The following is a 14,193-nucleotide window of genomic DNA, read 5'->3' on the forward strand; positions in this document are numbered from 1 at the left end:
GTTTCCTGCAGACTCGCTGTTGTTTGGTCACATGTTCATTATCAGTGCAATGATACCACAGCATTGTTTTCTCAGGGCTAAGCAGAAACGGTTCTCAGAAGCAGGCAAAGACAGATGGGAGTGGGAAGGACGCTGATAATGCGCAGAAATCTTGGACACTAAGACATTTCAGGTTGTTGACATGGTTCCGTATCTTGAAACATCCACAGAGTCTCAAGACGGAGTGAAAAGTGCTCTGAGCCACAAGGGTTTAAATCCTCCTCCCTGACAAAAGTTTGACAGCCCCGTCACACACACACACAAAACAAACACGAGCGGGAGAATTTGGAGCACCTTGGTGGCGAGAAGCGCGATGAATCTCAGAGCCAGCTTGTCTCGGCATATGCAACATTAAATAATGCACCATTCCAGATGGTTAACCTTCTAAACCCCAGACTGCCTTTGGCTCCACATTCACAGCATGCCAGAAAGGCCCCTGGCAGAGAACACAAGGACTCATCCCAGGCTGCGATGACTGAGGAGCGACCACAACAATCACTGCTGCTGTCTGTGGGCTCCGCAGACGCTCCCAACGTGTCTGCACTCCGCTCTGAAAGACGAACTTTTAATTCAACCTGCGTTAGTCATAACAGCAGTCATTTGAGAAACACGAAGATAAGATAAGAGTCTCGGAGCAATATTATTTTTACCAACAGACTGTGAGCTGGCGAAATGTGCTTTAATTAAAATGTCACCATCAGATAGTAAATAGAACATAAACCTGTCGCTCTTTTTGTGAAGGCTGAATTAGCCTGCGGACTTTTCTGTTGCAGGACGAGTCTTTCATGTGATGCACCTTAAGCGCACTCTCTTTGATTGTGAGGGGCCGATATGTACTGCTGATACATACATGGTGTTATTCTGACTAAAATCAATCAATCAATCAATCTTTGTGGTCCCGAAGCGAGAAATCTGGCGGGGAGTCAGATAAAGTCAGATAAAAGCAGCCATAAAAACAGGAGCAGTGGCAGCAATCAGGCACTCAGCATAGAACAACCCAGACAGCTAACACCATCCTGAGGTACAAAGGCAGCTGACCCAGATGACTTCAGTGATATTCATGATTATTTTGCCTGCTTCTGGACAAGGAAAGGAGCTTTTTCGCACAAAAAAAGCTAAAGAAACCTGCTATAATCACATTGTTGTACTACAAATGGATCAGCTGATTGTGTGTAACGTGAAAGGTGTTGCTGGGAGTGACAAACCTGCAGAAAACTTGCAAAATTAGCAGCAAAATGAGCGTCATTCAGCCACTACAAGGAGACTACTTTTGAGTAAACAATCTCTAATAGATCTACTTCAGCAGGCAAAGTTAGCCACTTGCTAGTAAACATGGTGGAGCTGATCTGCAGATGTGTATGCTAATGTTCTCTCTGGCTAATCTCTGCGCAAATCCGCGATTGCTTGCTGCGAGGTGATAATATACCAGTGTTGTGTTTAAAGCTAGTTGCCTCCAAGTGGCACAAAACATCATTCGCAGGCTCAATGATTATGTGCTTAACATTTAAGACAATTCAAAAGTAAAGCCCTTTAATGCAAAGCTTCACATGTTGTAAAAGCCAAAAACATGATTCCAGTTATTTTACATTTAACCGCTGAGTCCTAATCAGTGGTTTTGGTCATATTTGGTTCCTTTAATCAAAGTTAGCTCGGCTTCAAAAACGCTGTAGCTGTAGAGCAACTGAAACATGTGAAATGTTTATGATGCTAAAAAAGAAGAAACCAAATAGTTTTGGTATTATAAACAGATTCTTTCTCAGATTCTAGGCATTTCCCACACATCCCCAAACACAGGCAGCATCTCTTATTATGGAAAACAAAATACCTCATGGTCTCTCTATTTCAGTGACACTGGCTCCCTGCCTGGAAAACCAAGAATAATTTGTTAAATTCCCTTGGAAAATGCCTTTAAATAAATAGCCAGCCTTGCTTTGAGGTCGGTCACAGAATAACAGTGTAGTAAACTTGGTCGCTGGCCCTTCACCTGGATTTTAACAGCCACAGCTGAGACCTGCAGTTAAAGATTTGGTTCGTTTCCCTCTTACAGACATTCAAGGAAGTTCAAACCCAGGGAATTATCTAACTTCTAGTAAAAACTGTGGCATAATTTAAGGATTTACAACTAACTATGATGCTATTTTAAATAAATCCACCGCATAACGGAATTAATCTCAAGCTCAGCTGGCTGTGAGATACAGAACAACCCCATCGAGTCCATTCTTCCACTGACGTCAGAGACACTATTATTTTTAGCTGAGAAGACTCAAAGCAGTTTCCACCGTTGAGCAACGACTAAACCCTGAGTCGTCAGCTTTCAGCAGGTTAGCGGCGTTACTACACAGACGTGGATTGTCCTGAAAAAGGTGAGTCATCAGACGCAACTGTCGCTGTCTGAGATCACATGGATTGTGAAATGCCCGTCACCCACTCGCTGGCTGTGTGGAGGAGGACCAATGCGCGGCCTCGGTGCTCCACAGTTTCAACAGACTGGATTAGGACTAAAGTAGCTGTCCTCACACATGCCTGAGTGACTCAGCGCCTCCTGACTTGTGACAGAGTGTGTGTGTGTGTGTGTGTGTGTGTGTGTGTGTGTGTGTGTGTGTGTACAAGTGCGGTTTGCACGGTGCAGTTGCAAGTATGGGTGTGAAACAGATTGCATCTTGCTGCTATGTGTGAACTTGACCTCCGGTGACCCCTGTGGAAACATCTGGATTTGGGAAAGAGGAGAGTCTGTCGGGGTCAAGGTCTGTCAGAGCAGCTGTCCAGTTTCCAGCTGGAAACATCCAGAGGTTCCTGAACATGAACACGAGCTGATCCGTGAGCTGTTAACGATGTGGAAACAGTCCTAGACTGCAACACCAGGGGCCGTGTATAAAACGCTCTTTATTCAGCGGGGTTTTATACGAGCTGGAGGAATACACAGGTTAGATCTCCGTTTTCGGCATCAAATACTGATGAAAAACTTGGATTCGTGACAGTCACAATGGATCCCGACTGGGAATATGTCAAAACATCTGAGGAAGCCTTGCCAATAAATCCCACACTGTCACTTCCTCTTAGATCTGAAGCTCTGCTTGCAGTGATGCACATATTTAGTAATTTATCTGCAAGTTTTGGCAGAGAAGTGAAGTGTACTACAGGAGTGTTTCCTATGGATGCTCTGACACATTTTTGCAGTCACTATGAAGCCAATGGATTACACTGGATAATGGGAATTTGTAGCTGCGGGCTACAAACGTACCTTCAACCCTGAAGGCAAAGTTTTACCACATCATTTTAAGAGGCATAATAAGCTAAATTTGACATCATGAGAGAGTGGAATCAGACCGGACATACACGGGGCGTTGGGAACAACAATGAGCATAAGTCAAAGAATTCAAAGAATCAAGTTTAAACAATACAAATTTATACATAACTTGTTCAGACAACCCTTAAATCTTAAATCTGCACTTCTACAGTAAGTTTGAGATTTGAACAGGTGGTTACCAATGAAATCTTGTTCGTGCAGCAGTCCTATATTTCTGTTTTGCATAACAGAAGAGAACCAAAGCAACACCTGGGATGCCTTGTGATAGCATGTCCTAATGTTCTTGCCTTCTCTGCATTCTGTGACAGCGATCCACAGAGTACGTGCATAACGCAGAGCGATGATGCTGACGCTGTCAGGTGGAAGACTGAAGTCTGTCCCTAGAAAATCATACAGATCATCTGTGTCCATCATGCAAGTCAGGAAAGACAGCAAGCTGTGACTGGCTGGAGCATCGCAGTCTCAGCCACGTCTATCAGGAATGAGATTTTTTTTTTACCAGTTTTAACTGATCCAGTGATATTGATGGTATGTTGCTTTCTTTATGAACAACCTGTGAGCTCCCTACATAACTGCTTGATCATATTCTGCTTTAATGATTACCTAAGATGAAAAATTTCAAACAAGGCCCGAGGGACACCTGCAAGACGTTCTTAGCGCGAACCCAATAACGTCTTCACTTCATCGCAATTAGTCTGTCCTGCCGAAAGTGTGTCGTCTGCTTTGCTACCCTGTTAAGACATTTCATACTGTATACAGGCATGCACGTCCTGAAGAGAAACCAAACAAATTCCAGCTGTATACATACTGGAGCAGAACTGTAAACAGCCACAAGCAAGAGCACAGCCGCGAACACAAAGTCTCTTTCATGATGAGATGCAGACGCAGAGCGTGGGCCATCTCCAGTCTGGAGTTTCTACTAAAATAGTAGCGAGGTGCACAGTGCATGCATACTGTGATGGGTTTTTTTTTTCCCCCTCCTCTACCTCGCCCTGTCAGAGGAGGATGGGAACAGAGGTGTGACAGACGGGGGAAGTGTCTGTTTCCTATTATTCCCTCATAAATACCTCCACCTTCCCTTTCTGTGGCAACACTGTCATATCTGCGCGGCCCGGGTTGCTGGGAAGTTCACACACAAACGCTGAAGCTGGTGTCTGCGCCAAAAGAGACACAGCTGCCCAATCAACAGCGTGACACAGGAGCTGATGTACAGATGCAACATCTGCCTGGATCACTGGATCACTGGATCATTTTTCTAGCAAAAGAAAGACAGGTTCAAGCTACTTAAGATGAGAATTTGCTGTTTTTCCAAAAAGCTAAAGCCAATTACTTGATTTCCATTTGTCCCACCACGGATTGGATGACATAACCAGGAAGCATAACGTTGTGACTGGAGTGAGTTGGTTCCTAGAAGTGCACTGTAACGATGGATGTGCAGACGGAAATCACCTGGAACAGTTACGATACTGAAGAAACAGCCTACATGTGATTAATAGCAATGATCAGACGTTATATGGGGATATTTCATTTGCATTTCTGAACATCTAACTGGACATAAACCGCTCTTGCTGACAGGAGTGAGAAGCTCTGAGTGCAGCAGTATATGTATGATGTCTGTGTGTCCTGATTGCACTGAATTACGACAATGTGAAGAAAGTGGAGGGGTATTTTGTTGACTTGCGATTGCTAACCTCTTTCCCAGGAGGTCTGGAGCTGAGTTGAGGGCCCTATGGGATCACTCAGTGGGCGTTTAGAACTCATGTGAGAAATGCAGCCGGGGAGAAATTTCTCACACGTACGCTTAGCCGCTAACTACTAGACCTAGAGAGAAGAATGCGTCAAGACATGGCAAAAGTGAGCTGGAGTGAATGGAGGAGGAGTGAAAGAATGAAACAGTCCTTGGAGGGAGACGGAGGGAGACAGGGAGAAGGAAAGAGGGCGATGGGGGCTGTGGACCGTATCTTTATTTGGGAGACATTGTTTTGGTTTGGGCAGATGTGGGAGTCTCAAGTGAAGCTACTTTCCCAGATGTAGACACACTTCAGACACTCAGAGAAGAGGAGGGATGCACATGCATGCTTAAGCATGCACTCGGTCATATATACATACTGCACACTACACAAACTGTCACTGGTGCCTATTCACTGCCTCAGCGCTGGTTTCATGTATGTTCAAGTGAGCAAGTGCAGGCTAGCATGGTCAGACCAGCCAACAAAGCCTGTTTTGTTACATCCCGTTTCTCAAGCCTTGTTCGTCTCACTGTCCGCCCTCCAAGCCTCTAATTCAGCCATACAAACGACGAAGACACTGTGCAGATCTTATCTGCTCAGGCCTGCTTATGTTCTTGGCATCAGATATGGCAGAATGTCAATCCGCTGTTCTGCTTTCCACCCAAGTACTAGACTCAGTGAGCACTTCACAGAAACCAATGCATTTGTCACTGTGACGAGTCAACAGCCATTGCAGCACCACACCACAAAGACTTATCAAAGCTGGCCTGCTTCACTAAAAGCAAAGTTTTGCAACTCCAGACGTCCCGCTTGTAACCACGTGAGTCAGTTCAACATTAAGCTTTATGCACACTGTCCTCCCCCAAAACATAAACCTCTTTGAAACAGATGCAGCCTAATTCTTGAGTATGCATGCCAGTGGTTACGACTGTGTATATACTGTTGTGAAATATCAACTGGTAGACTTCTGTGGTTCCACTGATACAGACTTCACCACCTGATCTGGAGTTCCCCCTCCAAACGTCCCATACAGCCCCCTTTCTTCTCAAATCACCAGGCTTGTTGTAGGTTATGCAGCAGATGCTTTAATGCATGGAATATTCTGACTCACGTTCGCTGTAGATTAAGATCTCACAGGAGTATCCAGTTTAACACTGATGATGGAGTGTGTGGCCTTCAGGGTGCACTGCAGCGGTTAACAGCTGGGTGTGAAGCAGCCTCCCTGAGTCTGGGACCATGGTACTCTGCCAGGAAATGGTGGGTTGCTGCCTTCAGATTGGGAGCAGAGTTGCCACCCAAAGTGAAGGACTCAAAGTATTGCAGGGTCTCCGCAAAACAGATGAAATGGAGCATCAGATCGAAAGGCAGAAAGCTCGGCAGTAACGTGAGAGTTGTACTGGACTGTTGTGGTGGAGGAAGGCAGGGGAAGTCCTTAATTTATCATTATACATGTCAACCGTCAACTGTGGTCATGAACTTAGAGTCTGAAGAATAAGGTCATGGATACAAGAAATGGAATGGGTCTCTTGTATCATTGGATGTCTGTTCTTACCCTTCAGGTGTCAGTATGTTTTGAAGAAGTGTACAACCAAGAAACACCGTGACGGACCATCCCTGTCCCTGTTAGTCTGATTCATCAAGACCAATCCCTCTTTGCGGCGGAATGCTTTTCAACCTGCCTTCAGGTGTGTCCATACGGAACACCACTGATACCTTAAGGAAGTGGTTGGGCAACACAAATTTGTTTTAAGCATGTCCATGATCCTCAACCAAACATTACATCTGTCTCCCAAACACCAGCTATCAAGCACACTAGCAGCTGTATTTGAACAGCCTTGCTGCCTCACAGGAGCGGCGCAATCTACTCTGACATGACCTCATGATTTCTGGACATGCCCGCAAACTGAAAATCAAACCATGTATCAAAGATGGCACACACTTGATATACTCTCACCAACTCTACTGAAACCAGGCTTCCATGTGGGTGTTCTCCCAAATTAGCAGGCATGATAATTAGCTCAGAGCCAGTGTACTGGTAAATACTCTAACCCACACTGTGTGCTGCTACTGAAGGTCCTAAGCTCTACTTTGCCCAAAAGAGCTGAACATACATCTGAACAGATCTGAACAGACCTGGTCCATCAATTTTGAGTTTCCTTTTGTCTCTTTTCCTCTGAACCATATTTCAGGTTAGTGATCCCAGCAAACTGACATTTACAGAACACCACAGAGGAGTATTTCACCAGTTTTGGGCCAAATTCCATTAGAATGCACAAAACTGGGGAAATGAGGCCCAAGATGAAAATAACTGTAATTACTCTTAAACTGAGCAAATGTTTTTCAAGCTATAATTCAAAATAGCTAAGACACTAGGGCCAAAGAGATGAAAGCTTTCCTCTCTCTGAATCCATCACCTAAATCTGGTAACAAATTTGCCTTATTATATTAATCATACTTACTTTAAAAGCCCCCTAAATTGACTTGCTGCCACATAACACCAGTCTTTTTAAAGCATTTCTCCTTTGCTATGTATCGAGGTGCTATATTCCAACGGTCCTCTATGACAGCTCTGCGAGTAGATGTGTGAAAAACTCAAACCTCTTCTTCAATGTCACAACAAACAACAGTCTATGGTTAACAAGGTGCTTTCAGGGGAGCCACAGTGGGTGCTTCACAGTCATTCAGCTCATATTTCACCACTCGACATCAGGATGTTCCACGACAAGAAATGACTGTATGTCGGTATGACGTCACCACAGGAGGGGTGCTGTTAGTTTTCCTGCGTGCAGGGGAAGCACCTGGCTGTGCAGTGGAGGCTCGACAGCAGTGGTCTGACCCCCGGTATTCCATGACAGGGATTATGCCAGGCTATATCACCATCCAAACCTCTGCTAGAAGCCACCCCCACCTCACCCGGCCAATTCGCTCTCCACTCTACAGTTTCATAATAAACACAGCTGACACTCTATCAGGAGAGGCATTAGGGAGACAAAGTGGTTCTCCATAATTTACAGCTCATTGCAAATTGCTTACAGTAGTTCCCCTGACTACAGAGAGACATCATGGCACATGGTAATTCACACTGAAGAGAAACAATACATGATGCTATCATAACAACGTGAGGCCAATATTAAAATTTAGGGAAAATCAACATTACATCATCTTTAAATTGACCAGCTGCAGGGCGTCTATTACATGCTAACTGCCCATGTTGATATGCAGCCTTAGAGCAACAAGAGTGTGTAACTGCCCTCTGACCAATTGTTAAAGGCTATAACCCAGTGTGTTACCAGTTCAGTGATTTAAACTGGTTTTACTGTGGGCCCCTAACACGGTTTGGTGCCTTGCACTTACATATGAACAGCATGTTTATATGGAGGTGCTTGTTTTGTCAAACAGTCCTTAACCCAGAAATCTTGTGTTTAATTTCACAGAACACTGACAAATCTGTTTTCCTGACAGTTAATGAGTACAATGATGATAGAAATAAGTACTCAAAGGTAGTTTAAATTAGAATTAAATCACATTTGAATGATCACATCATGCTTTTTCAGTCTTAATTCTACTCTCATGTTGCAAACTGCCATATAATATTGAAAAGGGTGACAGAGAAGCATTTGCATGGTAATGTATTTCAAGGATAAAGCTGAATAAGTTGGATGAATGAGCTCCGGTCATCCAGTGCCGCCCTCATGCACAGCAAGACAGAGTTATAACAGACCAGTCCCATGTCTGTGCAGAGGTGTGTGTGGTGCTTCTGCAGCAGCCCGGTGTCGTCTGCATGTGATTTAATGAAGGTAAACACTACGCACTGCGCTCTGACCCGGCACGGCTCACATCAGAGGCTGCAGATTTATGATCACGTGTCCTGCTGCCTTCAGATGGCTGCAGGGATTCAATGAACTGAGGGGGAAGTTTTCATACAGACGGGGAATCATCCTTTAAAGATCAATGCAGACTGACAGTCCTGCTTTAACCATATTAAACGGTCACTTCTGACTCAGTTAGCCTTATGAATTAGTATCTCATAACTCTGACTCTTAAGTCAGAACCCTCAGTTAGCTTGTCACATGTCGAATAAAAAAAATAATCTGGATTTTGACTTACTGTATTTTTCTTATTCTTTTGTGTTTTTCCTGGCAGGACCGGTCCTCCATAGAAACCTTAATGTCTTCCAGACAAGCATTTATCTTTACCAGCTAATGCAGTCCTGATACATAGTTTGGATTAAATCATACAGTGCAGGATACAGACTCTAATTACTGGATAATACCAAGAGGCTTTGAGAAACCTGCCAATGTTGATGCAGTGAAAAGCAGCAACCAGGTGGCAGTCTCTGCTGCTGCATTCAAAGACATCAGCCCTCCCTTGCACATAAATCTTCGCTTATTTATTGGCCTGGCAAACCGTCCTCCAAGGTTTGGAATCAAACTCCTATTTGTTTTATAGCTGTTGCTAAAAAATAGAAACTGTAGAATGGTGGAAATACCAAAGTGGAATGAACTGTTCCTTGGACCGAGCCCGGCCTGGTCCCAAAATTTCATGAGTACTAGAGACATCCTTCTGTCAGGAAAAGCTCATAAGGTGAGCAAATATCCCCTCTGACGTGGGCGAACACTGAGGTACCCACCCAGTGAAGAAAAGAGACGGAGCACAGTAATAAGACATGAGTCCATGGACTGATGGAGTAGAAGAGCAATAACACAGAGCCAGACTTTGTCACCAAGAGCTCCACAGCGTTTAAACATCTGTCTGGAAACGGCAGCTCCGAACGCCACAGGGAGGCTCACAATTCTGTTCGGGCTCGCCGGTTGATTGCATGAATGAATCAGTCCAATTCACTGGCTGATAAAAGCTCCCGAACATTAAAGCATTCAAGTCTGTTTCGGACGAGACCCTCCACGGGTGACATCGCGGCGTCATCAGGCAGAAACTCGCGGCGACCGAGTCATCGCTGCTGGCTCTCAGCTACTGCTTTAACCACCTTTTGTTCTTGGTGCTTTCTTCTCATTTCCTCCTCATTAGGCGAACAGCGAGCGGTAATGAGGCAGACACTGATTTGACTCACTGACATTATGACTCAAGATCCTCTGGTGGTACGAGTCATAATTACCCCACAAATACAACGTTCTCCTGGAGTGGATGAGAGAACCTTTCATGGAGCACAGATCACATTTAAAACTTAGAGGAATATTTCGACATGTTTTTAAATACTCTCATTGGCTTTCTTGAGACGAGACGACTGATACCACTGATTAAGTCCACCACAGCACGCTAAGAATTCCTGTGCAATGACAGATTTTCACCAACACTTTGGTTGCATCTGAGACTGTTAGCTTGTTTACGACCTGTGCGATTGTCTGACTGCTTCTCTCTTGATGTTATAGCGATGTCAACGCTGGTGAAATGATGCTTAGAAGCACACAAAAAGACCTGCGATGTAGTAAACTGGATATTTCCTTTTAGATGAATCTATGTAACTTGCCAATTGGATAATGGTACCTGCTAAATCACAGCATATAAGAGTTGTAGAACTGACTGAGTAATAGCCATCAATGGCTAACGCTAACACCAGATTAAATTAGACTGTTGGGGGAAGACTTGGGAACTTCCTGCTGTTACGAAGACTGTTGTCATGTCTTCCTTCGAAAGTTTAGGTCCAGCACGGAGGATTTTCGGAGGATCCATTGGCAGAAATCTCAAGCGCCGGCCTCTGAGAAATGATGCACCAGGCAGCAACAGGTTCTGAATGATTCATTACGTTTGGAAGAATGGAGCCATTTGTAGAACAAAGCCACGATGTTGAAGATGACAGCAGAGCCAGATCAGAACTGCATTGTTCTCTGTGCCAATTATAGAAATCCCCATCTAGGTGATTAATGCACAGCTGCCTGAATTTCTGACCATTTACAATAACGAAAGTGATGCAATGGAGTTACTGCGCAACAGCCTGAAGGAGTGACGGCAATTTCCTTACACGGCCCCTTTGGGTTTGCATAAACGACTAGAATGAGGAATTAGTAAATTTTTATTTCACCATCAGTCGTTCTACACCTTCCTACACCCTCCACTTGAACAACCTACAGATGACACATTCAAGGGAAACTGGGGGAAGCCTCCAGTTTCAGGATGCGTAACTGAAACTGATACCAACAGGCAAATTCGACCAAACCATAAAACATATCACAGTGACCGTATCTATGTTGACAGATACACAGGGAGGAACTGCAGGGTGTTTTGGCAGCTTTTCTTCCATATATTTAAATTCATTTTTTCTCACTTCGAGTCTCATAAAGCAGTGTGACAAATGATCTTAACTCAAGGTTCTTCTACTTCACAGTAGCTTTCTGCTGCAGAGCTCTCACTTTACTTGTCTCACTTGCATAAGAAAAGCCAGAATTACTATTTGAAATCATTTATATTTCAACACCGTGTCCTGATCTAAAGATGATGAGGTCAATTCCACTTTGTCTGTTAAGGCAAAAGGCAACAGCCGCTTAGCTTAGCACAAAGACTGGAAATAGAGGGGAAACAGCCACACTACAGGACAATCAGTCCAGGACTAAAACCCAAACTGTGACTTCCTCAGAGCGGTTTAGGTGCATATGAGGGGAAACTTGTCTCAGTTAGCGTCTCAATAGAGATGGAGCTGTCTGGTAGAACAGGTAAGGTGATGGAGCGACACCTAATCAACAAAGCTCATCAGTGAGTCACCGCGGCCCTCTCCTCACTTCACCTCTGTCTCACACTCACTCATCTTTTCTGGTTATTTTTAGTTCCATTCAAGAGCAGAGAGCAGAGGAAAGTGACAGGAAAGGTGGGTTTGTGGTGAGAAGGGCAAGCTGAATCCACAGCACCACAAACATCCTGCAGACCACAGAGCCTCCCCTCACACGAAACTGAGTCTGTGACAAGTCACGCCAGCATCAGATAAGCATGTTGTTGTTGCTTCATTTAGCCTAGCTTAAGGGCTGAGGCCGTATCTAACTCCGAATCAGTGTTTTATAAAACGTGTCTGAACGCCCAGCTGAGAGCTCAGTGTTTTTAGAACCCAGACTTTCTCCCTCACATCTGATTATTATTGTTTGTCTCAACAATTTGAGAAAGTTTCACCTTGGAAACAGCAGCTTGACCCAAAAAAGGTCAGTTTAACACCTTCTGCTGCAGCCTCCAACCTCCTGCAGACAGACTGCAGAGACAACAGAGTCCATCCATTCTTTATAGTAATTTCTTCTTACCTTTGGCCGACATACAGGCCAATAAAAATCTGAAATGTCATATTGGCCAAATGGTTTACCTCTATGTCATGAGCTCACTTCTCTTTCACTCCACCACAGAGAGGCCAGAGTTCAAGCTCTAAAAGTTCAGCATCTTACTCCCCACCTCAACACCATGTTGATGAAACCAGGCCTTAAAGAACAGCCTCTCTGCCCCGTACCCCACCCCTTTGCCTCTGCCCCACCCAGCAGCTCCATTCCTCAAACCGGTCTCAGAAAAGATAAGGGATGTTGAGCTTGAAGCGTCTGCTGCCACAGGTTTACGTGATCCTACAGCATCTAAATCAGCAGGAGGCAGAGCTGTGGCGCAGCCAGGTCACAAATCATGTTACTGTTTATATCTTCTCACATTCAGAGGGGAAGACGTGACAAAAAACGGCAGCACTGGTGCCATAGCTGAGAACGCTGGCGCCGCGCCTGTCCCTCTTGGATACGAGCTGATTAGAAGAAACTGTCAGCTTACTTGGTGGTGTCGCTGACACTGCCACCAACTCCAACCGTCTCCATGGCACGGCCAAATGCAAAAGAAATTCATTTGAAAAGGAGGGAAGGGGGAGATCTTTTCTGAGTTGCAACAGTGTGAAGTGAGCAGAGGAGCCAGAGGGGGAGGCTGGGTGGGGATGGGAGGGGTCGAGCAGCATGTCCACAGACAGGAGACCTGAGCATTTGACTGGAATGTGTGTGGAATGAGGAAGTGTGCAGCCTCAGGCAGCGGGGAGCTGACTGCTGGGAGAGTTAGAGTTAATCTGATAAGCACAGCACGGGAAAACGATTCATTAGTGCATCTGTCAATGCTGTCTTTATTCTCAAGTGTGTGTGTGTGTGTGTCTGGTCTGAACCCTCCACTCATGTCAATGTGTGTGAGTGTGTGTGTGTGTGTGTGTGTGTGTGTGTGTGTGTGTGTGAGAGAAAGAGAGAGAGAGAGAAAGAGAGAGAGAGAAAGAGAGAGAGAGAAAGAGAGAGAGAGAGAGAGAGAGAGTAGAAAATACTTTTTTTTTTTTTTTTTTTAAAAAGGAAAAAAAAAAGAAAGTGTGTTTTTCATTAACAACAAAATCATCAAAAAGTCAAAGTCACTGAAGCAAAATCACCTCCAATTAAGATGCAATTAAGGTTTGATGGAGCGCAGAGGAGCAGTAAGAAGTGTGTGTTCAGCCGCTGAGTCTTACCTCCAGGACCTGGACATAACTCGAGGGGAACCATCCCCTTTCTCCATCCCTCTCTCCCTCCCACCAGCCTCCGGGCAGAGCCTGGACCACTTTAATAATGTCCCCGGCCTCGAAGCTCAGTCCCTGCTGGTGCTGCTCTCCGCTGAACGGGTACAAACTTTTGCAGTAGGATCCAGACATCGTCAGCCAGGCGGCGGTGAGGGTCGCCCGCTCCTCGGAGAAAAAAAAAAAAACTTTTTGAATTAAGTGAGGTTTTTTAAGTAGGAGTTTAGAGCCGGTCTCGGTCAAGGCTCGTAGAGATAAGAAGCGGAGTGAAACTTGGGTGAAGTTGGTGAACAGGTTCTCCTCCTCCTGCTGTCAGGACGCCCCTCTCCGCTCTGCTCCTCCAGCCCGCCTGCCAGCCTGTATGCACCGTGAGAGGCTGCAAGACCAGCGTCAAGCTGCACACAGAAGGACGGAGGTAAACCGGAAATGGGTAAATATGATTTCAAAATTGAAGCACAGAGCGTTTACAAGCGAGTAAACCAGTGACAAGACCAGTAGACTTTTAGTAATTAAAACGTTTCTTTTGCTGTTGTTGTTCTTTTTAATAACAACAACAACTTTTGCTTTGAACTTTACTTTTGTTCATATTTATTTTGATTGAAATGCTAACAGTACTATTAGCGATAGTG

General features: G+C 44.8%; 1 protein-coding gene across 2 annotated transcripts in view; it reads right to left on the reverse strand.

The window, feature by feature from the left end:
- gas7b (growth arrest-specific 7b) overlaps positions 1–13,934 on the reverse strand; it is a 48,423-nt gene extending 34,489 nt beyond the window's left edge. Inside the window, exon 1 of one of the 2 annotated variants that reach the window (XM_076759842.1) lies at positions 13,520–13,934. In XM_076759842.1, the coding sequence (XP_076615957.1) occupies positions 13,520–13,699 (180 nt within the window). In that variant the 5' untranslated portion in view covers positions 13,700–13,934. The remainder of the gene's footprint in view (positions 1–13,519) is intronic. The other variant, XM_076759843.1, reaches the window with a different exon arrangement.
- Between the last annotated feature and the right edge of the window lie 259 nt (positions 13,935–14,193).

This window comes from Chaetodon auriga, chromosome 20, assembly GCF_051107435.1.
Source record: "Chaetodon auriga isolate fChaAug3 chromosome 20, fChaAug3.hap1, whole genome shotgun sequence".
Taxonomy (NCBI): Eukaryota; Metazoa; Chordata; class Actinopteri; order Chaetodontiformes; family Chaetodontidae; genus Chaetodon; species Chaetodon auriga.